Source organism: Theropithecus gelada, chromosome 17 (genome assembly GCF_003255815.1).
Source record: "Theropithecus gelada isolate Dixy chromosome 17, Tgel_1.0, whole genome shotgun sequence".
NCBI lineage: Eukaryota > Metazoa > Chordata > Mammalia > Primates > Cercopithecidae > Theropithecus > Theropithecus gelada.
This window is the reverse complement of record NC_037685.1, coordinates 83,365,056-83,378,669: the sequence shown is the minus strand read 5'-3', so window position 1 is coordinate 83,378,669 and position 13,614 is coordinate 83,365,056. Positions and strand designations below refer to the sequence as shown.

The window sequence follows — 13,614 nt, the reverse complement described above, 5'->3', positions numbered from 1 at the left end:
AAAATTGGTGGCAAGGAGCCATCTCCAAGACCCTGCTCCGTTTTCCAGTCCCAGGGGCCATCCAGCAATGCCAGGCCAGTGAGAAGGTGGCCTAACCCTGACACTCTTAGGCCAGTGTCTCCTGTCCACCTGCGCCACTCTGCTGTCTTCTCCTTCACCTTCCATGAGCCATCTTTCCCCCACCCCCACCCCAGCACACACATACAAAGACCCTGCAGGAAATGGCCTCCAGCCAGGTGTCACAGCAGAGTCCGCTGACATTCTAAGACATCCTCGGTGCATGGCTAGTTGCTCTGGCACTTGAGTATTTCTTTGGGTCCCAGGATTCAGCATCCTGCTCTGAGGGACGCAACCACCCTCACACATTCAGAGTCACCGGGATGCTGTTTGGGGGTCAGTAGACAGGATAGAGTGAGGAGAAAAAGGGGCATCCGGGAGTGCAGGACGAGCTGCCCGCCGCAGGAGAGAGAAGGAGGAGAGAGGTGAGGCGCTGGAAGGGGTGGGGACGGCTGGGCTGGCCCAGGCGGGACCGTGCACCCTGTGTGCGCGCGGCGTTGAAATGCCCTGCACGTCGGGGCAGCGGGACAGAGCTCAGGGCGCCCAGGGAGTCTGCGAGTGCCTCGCTCCTCCTGCTCGAACCATGACAGAGAACTCCGACAAAGTTCCCATTGCCCTGGTGGGACCTGATGACGTGGAATTCTGCAGCCCCCCGGTGAGTACCGCCAGGGATTCCACACGCAGGGCCCGGGGTGAGTATTTCGTTCCACAGTTCCGACTCAGGGATGCGTGCCACCGAATGAGTATGTTGGCGGGGGGGATAAATTTGGGTTCCAAATGTGTGCGTGGGGTGTCGGCCCACGCGTATGAGTGTGCAGGGGGCACGGCATCCACAGGCGGGTACGGAGGGGCGTCCCGTGGACGATGGAGGGTGCAGGTCCTGGGGCAAAGGCCCCGCGCTGCGAGGTTTGCTCACCGCACTTCCTCGCCCGATTGCAAAGGACCCTCGGGAGCTAGCGCGGCGAAAGGGGCACCCGTAGGAGCCCGGGCGACTGTTTCCCGCCCGACTCCCCACTCCCTGGGGGCCACTGCGTGGGCCCGGGTGCGCGCGGGGCCGCAGGTGCGGGCGGCACAAACGTGACGGTCCCTCTCCCGCCCCCGTCCGCAGGCGTACGCTACGGTGACGGTGAAGCCTTCCAGCCCCGCGCGGCTGCTCAAGGTGGGAGCCGTGGTCCTCATTTCAGGGGCGGTGCTGCTGCTCTTCGGGGCCATCGGGGCCTTCTACTTCTGGAAGGGGAGCGACAGTCACGTAAGTCCAGAGGGCGGCGCGCGGGGACACCCGTGTCGCCCACGGTGCCCCTAGGGGGAGCCCGAGCGCCAGCCGGCGAGGTTGCGCGCGGCTGCCGCAGGACTCCTCGGGCCCAGCGGGAGCTCCCCTCTCCAGTCCCACTCTGGCACGCAACTTTCCGCCTTAGGTCAACTTTGTAGAAGAGGAAGTGAAGGTTTCACGGGAGAAGATTGAAGCCTAGAGTAGGGGAGAATGCAGTAGACGGTCCGAGAAAGGCCGTTTTCGGCCATCTCCCGCTAAGCAGTGGCGCGACAGTGGGGAAGGCATGTCACCTTTCGGCCTCAGTGTACTCCTCCTTAAGGGAAGAAATAGAACTGGATGATCTCTAAGGCCTCTCCCTGCTGAGAAAGGCTATGGATGTAAAATCCAGGACAAAGATAGTGGAGGAATATTCAGACCCATATTCAGACCCATTGGGAAGGAATTTTTGCCTTTCAGAAGGTTTTTTTGTGACCTAGCCATGAACATTCCCTTCTCTCTCTGGAAAACAAAAACAAAAACAACAAACAAACAAACAAAAAGTCTAACTTCCTTAAAGGTGGAAAATCTCTTTAACAATTAATTCTGGCCTAGTCATCACATGTGATTTAATAGTAGGTGTTTTACTGACTGCTGTCCTACTTTCTTTGTACGCAACTATTTATTTTAAAGCTCCATGGCTCTCTAGGAGTATAAAGACTGCCTCTAAGTTGACTGGGCAGAGCTCCAGTGTGTTCTCTAAATACTCTGAATGTGTTCACCTATGTAAAAGGGGGCATTTTATCTTGATGACCACTGCCAGGTCTGGTATAAGCTTATTTCGACTAATGGAAAAGAATTCCATCTCCAGGGCACACACAAAGGGTTCTTTCATAATCACTATCCTCAGAGGATCGGTGATTGCTGTTTTTTCCTCTCTCTCCTACCATGAAATGCAAAGCATGAACGAATTCCAGTACTTACAGAAAATGGTGCTGAAAGCAATTCAACCATTTTACACATCACATCTTCTGCAGTCACTGCATAATTTGTATTTTTAACTCAAATGTCTAATGTAGATAAGCATGCCATTTAGCACCGAGTCTGTTTTAGAGACTATATCAAATTTACAAGCATCGATTTGTAAGATCAGAGTTGCACTGTATTTTGTGGGTATTTGAAAAGTGCCTTAATGTATTTGTATTTTAAATATAGAAGCTGGGCCAGATGCTCATGTTTGAAACAGCAAATGTGAATAAGAGAATGATTTCAATATCTACATCTCCATTAATAGCGGGGTTTAGATTGTCATCTCTTTGGGAAATGCTGTGGTTTTAGAATGTAAACGATATCTTTTTTTTTTTTTTTTTCTTTTGAGACGGAGTCTTGCTCTATCGCCCAGGCTGGAGCGCAGTGGTGCCATCTCGGCTCACTGCAAGCAAGCTCCGCCTCCCGGGTTCACTCCATTCTCCTGCCTCAGCCTCCCAAGTAGCTGGGACCACATGCGCCCGCCATTGCGCCCGGCTAATTTTTTGTATTTTTAGTAGAGAAGGGGTTTCACCGTGTTAGCCAGGATGGTCTTGATCTCCTGACCTCGTGATCTGCCTGCCTCGGCCTCCCAAAGTGCTGGGATTACAGGCGTGAGTCACCGCCTGTAGATAGCATTTAAAATGCTATCTTTTAAATAACAAATTCTCAGTGGTATAGGTCAATGGGGGATAAAAATAGCTATGCTTTTTTTGGGTAAAGATTCTGGACATGATATATATTTTAAAATGAATACCACTTGGCATTTAATTATTCAAGGTAAACTTCACTAACTGACAAGCTTCTAAAAAGAGAGATTAAACAATCATACTGAATAAGCACAACTCCCTTTTTCATATCTTTTACTTTACTGCAAGATGATTGGTTGTCTGGTTCAAGAGAGCAGTATTAAATTCTAAGAATTCAGAGGAACAGTGACACACATTTTATTGCCAACAATCAAAGTTATTACTATATCCTATACAGACAGGAGAATGAAGAAAATCACGATAGTTTTTTTCTCCCTGATCCATATGACTTAAGTATGAAAAACAAATCACAAAATACTAAATAGAGTAACTTTGGCACCATCTAGGCATAGCACATACACAGGTCTCTTTGCCTGAATACAAATCTAGGTAGCTCAGACAAAATGTAATCAAAAAAGGTAAGTCTCTGTCAAACAGAAAGACTTGTCATACCAGATGGATTATCCACTCTTTGGGGATTTTCTGTGCCTCGGCTCCTCTGTATTGGTTTATAGAGGAGAACCAGCTGTAATTCGCCACCTATGCCTTTCATGTGGGTAAATCCCCTTAGGACAGGTTTACTGAAATTTAGTTGGAGGACTCTGAAGCACCGGAGTACTAATAATCAGGGTACAACTGAACTGGTCTCCAATATTGAGGCCATTTTTCATCCACATTATTGTAAATGGAACAAGTCACTGAAATATGGGAAATTTCCACCAGTATGAGATAACTGACAACCCCACCCTGTGGGATGAGGGAAGGAGATCATTGCTTGGGGCCTTTCCTCTCAGACTAATTTTTCTAGACATTTTCCCAAACATGTAATTAATCTTATAGAACGTAGGCCTTGTTAAAAACTCATTAGCAAATATCCTTGGCTGTGAAAGGCACCATATTGAGCAGAATTTTGGGAAATAATAAATTTCATCTTATTTGGATAAAAATATCCTTGGGTGTCCACAGTTCCACGGACTTACAGCAGATAAGGTAAATGCTGCTCCAACAGCCCAGCCTCGTCCCCAGCTCAGAGTCTAGTCTGTTAGAAACTGGACTGCCTCCTCCCCCTCCAACCTCCCCCAGTAGCTTCAAGAGGGCATGAGCTTTTCACTGCTGTCCCCATGCAGATGGCGCAGTGCACATAAAAGGTGGGCTGCAGGCTCGGCATGGTGGCTCAGGTCTGTAATCCCAGCACTTTGGGAGGCTGAGGCAGGAGGATCACTTGAAGTCAAGAGTTCAAGACCAGCCTGGCCAGCATGGTGAACTTCCATCTCTACTAAAAATACAAAAAAATTAGCCAGGCATGGTGGCGCATGCCTGTAGTCCCAGCTCCCTGGGAGGCTGAGGCAGGAGAATGGCTTAAACCTGGGAGGCAGAGGTTGCAGTGAGCCAAGATTGTGCTACTGCACCCCAGCTTGGGTGACAGAGTAAGACTCCATCTCAAAAAAAAAAAAAAAAAAAAAGGTGGGCTGCAGCTGCACAACCAAGATGCCCTACGTCAAGCTTGTCCTGCATGTGGCCCAGGGCGGTTTTGAATGCAACCCAACACAAATTCGTACTTTCTTAAAACATTATGAGATTTTTTTTTTTAGATTTTTTTTAAAAACTCGTCAGCTATCGTTAGTGCTAGTGTATTTTATGTGTGGTCCAAGACAATTCTTCTTCTTCAATTGTGGCCCAGGGGAGCCAAAAGATTGGACACCCCTGCACCTAGTTAGGGAGGCTTTGTTGGGGAGAAGACAGCCAGAGGTAGTGGTGGAGGAATGTGAAATTCAGACCACAGACCACTCTTCTAGTGTGACAACCTTGTCTCCTTAAGAACTGCTAAGAATTTAGAAATGGTTATGTTCTTAAATGTTGCATTGCTTCACTAGTAAAAGCTTATGTGCAATGTTCTTAAAAAAAAAAAAAATCAAAAAACTGAACCTCTTGTCACATGAGTGGAAGATACTCACATGGGTGTTGCCTGCCAGGCTCCTTCTGACAGTTGTCACTGACCCATATGAACACTGGCTGCTCAGAGAGCACCGGACAGAACAGAGCCTGCTTTCCAAACCTCGCCTGCAGGAGTCTCACAGCCAAAGAAAACAGGTTTCCCAAACTGGCTGATCATAAGGGCCACCTGAGGGGCAAGGGGAAAAGAGACTGGTGGGCTGTGCTCTAGCTCCACTAAATCAGAACCCCTAGGAGTGATTCTTGTGATCAGGGAAGCCTAGGAGACAGTAAATTGCAGACATCTAAGTTCCTCTGAAAGAGACAGGGAAGGAGGGGCGATGAGGGATGGTTGAGCTGAAACAGGACACTGGTATTTTCTGTCCTGCTGAATGAATGCTGTTCCTAAAAGGGTGCTGGATAGCAAAGCCATTTCTGTATCTCTGCTGATAATAAAATAGTGCACTGTGGGTCTTGTAATAATGAGTCTTCTGCAAGAAATAGATCCAACAGTAACAGATCCTTTTTCCAGTGTTTGTGCACGTAGCAGTCACTTTTCATAATGAGGAAGAAAAATCAGACTTGAATTGGATGTGAGCTATTTGCAGTTTTGACTGGCTGACTTGACATTAAGTAGCAACAGTTTTTCATCAGTTCTCACTCCTCCCCTTTAAGGATTTATATATATGTATACATATACATCTACAATTTATATATAAGATATGTAATATATCATATGTAAGATATATAGATATACATCCATATGCATCTAAATCCAAAAAACAAACCCACCTCCTAGCCCTGACACACAGAAAGGCCTACCAGGACAGCAGCACACCGAGCAGGAGCAGCATCTGAGTTATTTTGAAACCAGTGCAGTAATCAGGTGTCTGAGCCCTTTGGGTCGGCTAATTAGTGGCAAACTTAAAAAAAAAAAAAAGTTTTAAGTGTTGAAATTTGTCTTTCTAACAAAATGTTACTCAGAAATGCAACACATAAGACAGAAAAAGCAGAGCCACTCTGGTTAGACTGTGGATGGACAGGAGAGAACAGAGTGCTACAGTGCCATCCTCACCTCTAAGCCATGCCCGTGAGATCCCAACAGTTCTAAGTACACGGATGAAAGCCACCTATGAGGTCCAACTTCATTCTACACTTGCGGCAACTCACAAGATCCAGAGATGAGTGGTGTGGCCACCTGTTTTCCTGATTCGTGGACTGGTGCTGTTCTGCAGTGTCAAGTCCCTTCCCCTCTTCCACACACCCCACACATCTCATAACAAAATGCCCTACAGCACCATGGGCCTGCCCCATAGAGTCGTTCAGGGAGTACTACTGTTTTGAACTGAAACAAACATGCACATTGGCCTTCCTCTCCACACATGCTGCTCTATATCAAGCATACCCTGGTCCTGTCTGCAGTCCTTTTCATATACCTAATACCATATACCATATGCCTAAGGCACTCCATGCCTAATCTTGACCAAAGGATGAAAACAACTTGTGAAATTGAGGTGCCACTGCAGACGTATTCAGCTGGGAGTCCAATTAACCTTCTGCCTCCTCAATTTCCATTTATCCATCAATAGTTCTCAACCCAGTTGCATAATAGAGTTGAGCTTTAGAATAAGAAAGACCTATGCCCACGCGCCCTCCCCACAGCTTCTGATTTGATTTGTCCAGGGTGAAACCCAGGCATGGTACCCAGAGAGTCTACCCAGATGCTTCTAAAGTACAGCCAGCATTGCAAATTACTGAGCTATTGGAATAGGTGTCAGAGACAACCAAAGGTTTTACTCATAAGGTGTTTTTAAGGAAATCATTGCATTAACTGATTGCTGTATGAATGAAGTCTTCGTATATAAATGTATTATTATTAAGGACTATCCCAAGTATCTCTGAAACATATGTACGCTACCTGATACGCTGCCGTTCTAAAGATAAGCCCTGACTTGCTCAAAAAAGAAGACATCACTAACTCTTATGCTCACTTTCAGATTTACAATGTCCATTACACCATGAGTATCAATGGGAAATTACAAGATGGGTCAATGGAAATAGACGCTGGGAACAACTTGGAGACCTTTAAAATGGGAAGTGGAGCTGAAGAAGCAATTGAAGTTAATGATTTCCAGAATGTAAGTATATTTCATGCATTTACAGAGTTTAACCAGGCAAGCCTGGGGGACTTTTCTAATTCATGGAGAAGCAGCATTTCTCACACACATCCAAACGGTAACTGTTCTTTATAGCAGCTGTAATGCCACTAATCCACATACGTCATATAGCATATTCTCTTTGAGAAAGGACCAAACTTTGTCCTTCATATTTGTGAAAGAAAAAACAACACTTCAGTTGTAAAATACCAAAAACAAAAAGAACCACCTTCATTGAATTCATGTACATAAGGATTTAGCTGTTTTGAAAAAATTTTTTTACTTCTAGGAAATTAAAGGTATTTCCTGGAAATCAAAATAAAACTTGATTTTTAAATGTAGAAAAAAAAAAAACCATAGCACTGAAAAGAACAAGTTCTTCTTAGAATTATATAAAGTCTTGGCAGAAAGACTTGAAGGAGCTACTTCTTTTCAAGCGAATTTCTGTAACATGATGAATGAAATGCTCAAAACTATCCAAGAATGTTGTGAGATTTGAAATTTAAATTTCTGAAGTAGAGGGAAATTTTAATGACCTAATAATCTCAACAGCAACAAGTGGGATCTATTTACATACTTTTCTCAATTCCGATTTCCTATTTAATCCGGAAAATTACCATGAGCAAATTCTCCTATTATAGCATATGTTTTCTGACCATAGCATATTAGAGATAAAACATGCACACCTCCTTTGAAGAGGAGAGACTATTTTGTTTTGATTTTTTAACAAAAATTTCATTTACAGGCAATTTGAGACATTAAGCTGTGCAGCAATGTTTCAGTGTACATCTGCAAACCAAAGTGTCACTCCAGGCCGAATTTCCTGTTGGTCAACATAAATTTTTTTTTTTTTTGAGATGGAGTCTCGCTGTGTCGCCCAGGCTGGAGTGCAGTGGCGGGATCTTGGCTCACTGCAAGCTCCACCTCCCGGGTTCACGGCATTCTCCTGCCTCAGCCTTCTGAGTAGCTGGGACTACAGGCGCCCGGCACCACGCCCTGCTAATTTTTTTGTATGTTTAGTAGAGACGGGGTTTCACCGTGTTAGCCAGAATGGTCTCGATCTCCTGACCTCGTGATCTGCCCGCCTTGACCTCTCAAAGTGCTGGGATTACAGGCGTGAGCCACCGCGCCTGGCCTGGCCTGGCCTGGCCTGGCCAACATATATATTTTATGCCCTTTCATGTTTTACGATGAGGAAGAGGCATTACTATTTGTGTTTTCCTGTTAAATCTGCAGATGGAGTAGGTGAAACTTCATAATGAAAAAAGGCTCTTGAAAATAATGTCTCTTCTGATAGTTTATTGGTCCACAAACACCTCATCGACCCATCTTCCTCTGATTGATGAGAAAAGCTAAAGATGCTTTTCATTTGAGTGAAAGCACTCCTCTTGTTGGTACCAAAATATACCTCATAAGTCCATTTGAATACCCAACAGATGCTAACATTAGAGCTGCTGTGATGTTAGATATTATTTGATCATGACAAGGACTGACTGACTATGTTCAGAATGATCTCTGCCCTGGGGACAGCCTCTGCAGCTCTGTATGTGCCCAGCTGCACTTTGTTTAGTCATAGCTTTGCAAATGATTCTGGTCAATGCACACGTATAATTTCTCTGCACTTATTAAAGGCTTTTACTGCAAGACACAGGATAGGGTAAAATCATTTTTTCTTTGTACTACTCAATATAAACTAATAAAATGTGACTCCCCAACACACATTATTCAATCCAGAAATTGAATACCTGTGGTATGCCACAATATTAAGATATGCAAAGGGAGCTACAGAGATGAATAAGAAAAGATTCATCTTTCTTGAGATGTTCATGTATCAAAAATATTCTTTTCACATATTTTAATCCCAAACCTGTATTTCTGTTTTATAATCCTTTGGTTCTTTTCTAATAATGGTATCGATTGTGTTTTGTTCTTGTAGACCAACAGGGCCACAGATATTTTATAAACTGATCAATTCTCTTTGATAGCTTCCACATTTCTCTAAGTCAGAACTGGTGAGTAGAACATTTTTTTGATGGATAGAACCTGTTGTGGGTTTAAACAAGCCTGAACTTTTGAAAACACATGAATCAGTCACTATGGTACCTACGCTATTGCTTTCTCCTGTATTTTGAATCAACAGTCAAATTCAAGAAGCATTTATTGAGACATACTGTGTGCAAGGGATGGTGCTAAGCAGGGGGAATGCAAAAATGATTGACCCTTCCCTCAAGGACCCTTTAATTCAGTCCAGGAGGCAGACACACACACAGAAACAGCTTCAGGTTAGCCTGGAAAATGTGTTCCAATGAGCCATGAACAGAGAGGAAACATCCTTGCTGAACAGGGGATTGGAGCAGGTCTTACGGAGGTGGTGATGGCCAAATCAGGTCCTGAAGAATGATTAGGATTTCAACCGTCAGACAGGTAGGGGAAGGCTCTCCAGGCCCAGGGAAAAATAGTGAACACGAATGTGCAGGCTTGTTCCAGGGTTCTAATTCTAAGTAGCCCAGTTCAGCCCAGCTTGGGGAAGGAAAGAAGATGGGGATACAGGTGGGGCTAGATCATAAGAGGTTTTGAATTGTAAATGAACAGTCTCCCCGGTTCATCCAGGACCCCACCAAGATTTTAGTAGAACCCAGTGGGAAAAAACAACCCCCAAGGAAGGATAGCACTGAAAAAAGTGCTCCAGGCTCTCCACCCTGAGAGATAGAAAAGCCAAGTTCATTCAAGCTGTGTGAGTTACATTCCAGTTATACTCTCACAAACACCAGCGCTGTGCTTTAAGCCAACACCCTTAGACTGAATGCCCCATTTATATAACAGAAAGCCTTAGAAATTGAAAGAAAAAACTGATGGGTATATGGGTGTTCACTGTATAATTCTTTTAATTTTGTGAATATTTGAAATTTTTTATTTAAAAAGCTAGAGAAAGTAAAGACAGCATAACCTATCAATTCAGCCTCCAACTACAAGGTAAAGGAAAAAGAAAATGAAACTAATTTATATTAAAAATATGGACTTCATATGTAAATGTTCAGCCAGATGCACTAAAGACATAAAGTCAGATACTTATAGTATAGTAGTAGTTGAATGACTGTCAGTGCCACAGCCCAAAATGCAGACAGACACAAGTGTGTGTTGGCAATTTAAATGCTATGTAATTTTCTCAAACAGTGAAGAAAAGCACTGTTTTCTCTCCATTTCACAGTAATTGCATTCCTAGGAAATTTGTTGTACATTAAGACTATGCCAAAAAGTACTTTGTGTATACATATAAAACAACATTGAGTGCTAGGCACTGATATTTACAAACAGGTTTTTTTTCCTCCAACCCAGGACAATTAGTTCTTCAGGACTGTCCCAGGCTCTGCAGGACCTGACGTCCCTGGGCCCTGTGCAGTAAAGGTCAGGAGTGCCCCCAATCTTTGTGACAACAAAAAACTCCTCAAAGGATTTCTAAAGTGCTGTCTTGGGGACAGGAACTCCTACCATCCTTGGGAACCTCTGGTTTAAGCCATAGAAGTAGATAGATGAGATACTTTAGAAAGAAAAAAACGTGCAGCCAAGGTAAGATTACCTCACTCTTTTGAAAAAAGAATGTTAGATTCTTGGACTCTTCACTCATCACCCTTGCTAGCAAATTTCTTCATTATCACTAGCTTCTAAAGCCTGTTTGTTTGCAAAAACAGAAGGTTTGCTTGGCTTTCTTGTGCTTCTTTCAGTTCCCTCTATTTAATCTCTTAATATATCTGGCTGCTTGATGTGGAGTTTTAGCTAGACATGGTGGTAAATATGTGTGAATTCTTTCCCACACTTCCCACCCCATGGGGGTTTCAGTTCTCGCTGAGGTGTGTCGACTGTCAGAACCAACTTAATACGAGATTCCCATTCAGGGCTGTGAATCCTTCAGTAGAATCAGCTCTCCCCTTTGGGGATATCGTGACGGTTGTATAGCGTTCCCTCCACACATGTCACATTCAGGGGATGTGTCTGAAGTTAAGAGAAAATGTCACATAAGGAGAATCATCTCCCTCCCTGCCTTCTGTTTTTCAAACTATGAGTCCTAAATTTACATGCCAAATAAGAGCAGTGGCCCTACAGGAGGTAGCATAGAGAAAGCAGTTATTCTCCACGTGTATTCCTCAGGCTGCCAGTGGAGTATCACTGGAAGGCTTGTTAGAAATGCAGATTTTAGGCCCCACCCCAGACCTACTGAATGGGAAACTGGGGGTGGGGTACAACACTGTTTAATTTAACAAGTCCTCCAAGTGATTTTTTTTTTTTTTTTTTTTTTTTTTTTTGAGATGGAGTCTCGTTCTGTTGCCAGGCTGGAGTGCAGTGGTGCGATCTTGGCTTACTGCAACCTCCGCCTCCTGGGTTTAAGTGATTCTCCTGCCTCAGCCTTCTGAGTAGCTGGCACTACAGGTGCACGCCACCATGCCCAACTAATTTTTGTATTTTTAGTAGTGACGGGGTTTCACCTTGTTGGCCAGGATGGTCTCCATGTCTTGACCTCACGATCCTCCCGCCTCGGCCTCCCAAAGTGCTGGGATTACAGGCATGAGCCACTGCACCCCACCCAGGTGATTTTTTAATTTGCCTTTTTAAAATTGTTACATAATATTTTATATATTTATGGGTTATATGTGATATTTTGTTACATGAATAGAATGTGTAATGATAGGGTATTTGGTTTTCATTTCTATGTGTTGGGAACAAGTCCTCTCTTATAGCTACTTCGAAACATATAATAATACATTGTTGCTAACTATAGTCATCCCACTCTGCTATTGAACATTAGAACTTACTTCTTCTATCTAACTGCATGTTTGTACCACCCATTAACCAACCTGTCTTCATTTCCCCAGCTCCACCCATATACCCTTCTCAGCCTCTGGTGTCTATCATTTTCTGCTTCCATGAGATCAACTTTTTTAGCTCCCACATAGGAGTAAGAGCATGTGACATTTGTCTTTCTGTGCCATTTGTTTTTCATTTAACATAGTGACCTCCGGTTCCATCCATGTTACTGCAAATGACATGATTTCATTCTTTTCTATGACCAAATAGTATTCCATTGTGGATATATAGATATATATACCAGTGATCCTTCTCCCTTCCAAGTAGCTGGAACTACAGGCACACACCACCACACTTGGCTAATTTTTAAATTTGTTTTGTAAAAATGGGGTCTCACCATGTTGCTCAGGCTGGTCACGAACTCCTGGGCTCAAGCAATCCTCCTGCCTCAGCCTCCCAAAGTGTTGGGATTAGAGGCATAAGACACTATGATTGGCCCTTTTTAAATCTTTTTTCTTTATTTTTGTCTGACTGGGTTATTTCAAAAGACTTGTCTTCAAGTTCTGAGATGCTTGAAATAGTCTATCGTTGAATCTTTTTTTTTTTTTTTTTGAGACGGAGTCTGGCTCTGTTGCCCAGGCTAAAGTGTGGTGGCGCCGTTTCAACTCACTGCAACCTCTGCCTCCTGAGTTCAAGCAATTCTCCTGCCTCAGCCTCTCGAGTAACTGGGATAATAAGCATGCACCACCATGGCCAGCTATTTTTTGTTTGTTTTTTTATTTTGTATTTTCAGGAGAGACAGGGTTTTGCCATGTTGGCCAGGCTGGTCTCGAACTCCTGGCCTCAGGTGATCCACCTACCTTGGCCTCCCAAAGTGCTGGGATTACAGGCGTGAGCCACTGTGCCTGGCCTCTATTGTTGAATCTTTTAAGTGTATATTGTATTTAATTCAATGAATTCTTCAGTTCCATAATTTCTATTTGGTTCTTTTTTATAATATACATCTCCTTATTAAATTTCTCATTCATATTCATATTAAATTTCTCAATCCTAAATTTTCTGATTTGTCATGTTTTTCAGTATTCTCTTGTATCTCATGGAGCTTCTTTAATATCAATATTTAAATTTTTTTCTGGGATTTAATAAATTTGTTTTTGATTGCGATCTGTTGCTGGAGAATTATTGTATTCCTCTGGAAGTGTCATATTTTATGGCTTTTTCATGCTTCCTGTGTCCTTGTGTTGATATCTGTGCATCTGATGTAATAGTTGCTTATTACAGTTTTTTAAATTTGCTTTCATGGGGTGGATTTTGGTGTTGGGTAGGTAGGGCACTTAGGCTTTGATTCTGGGTGCATGCAGTAGTATACTCTCTGTATGTTTTTTTTTTTTTTTTTTTTAGCTGTAAGCAGCATCAGTGGTGTCTGTGATTTTCCTTGGTGGCTTAAGGTGTGGTTGTTAATGAAGACTTCTGAAGTTTTGCTGGGGACCCAGGGGATTTTTGATACAAGGGAAGGTTTGTGAACCACTGATAAAAAGAAACTTGGGTCCAAAGGTTATTGCAATCATGTTAAAAGCTTTGTTACCTTGAATACCTTTCTCTTTCATATGGTAGTCTTCAACCCTGGCATCAACCCTTTAAATGATAA

General features: G+C 43.5%; 1 protein-coding gene across 2 annotated transcripts in view; it reads left to right on the top strand.

The window, feature by feature from the left end:
* Nucleotides 1–418: 418 nt before the first annotated feature.
* CNMD (chondromodulin) overlaps nt 419–13,614 on the top strand; it is a 36,022-nt gene continuing 22,826 nt past the window's right edge. For both annotated transcript variants that reach the window (XM_025364490.1, XM_025364488.1), the window contains exons 1-3: nt 419–712; nt 1,166–1,306; nt 7,008–7,148. In XM_025364490.1, coding sequence (XP_025220275.1) covers nt 560–712; nt 1,166–1,306; nt 7,008–7,148 — 435 coding nt within the window. In that variant the 5' untranslated portion in view covers nt 419–559. The remainder of the gene's footprint in view (nt 713–1,165; nt 1,307–7,007; nt 7,149–13,614) is intronic.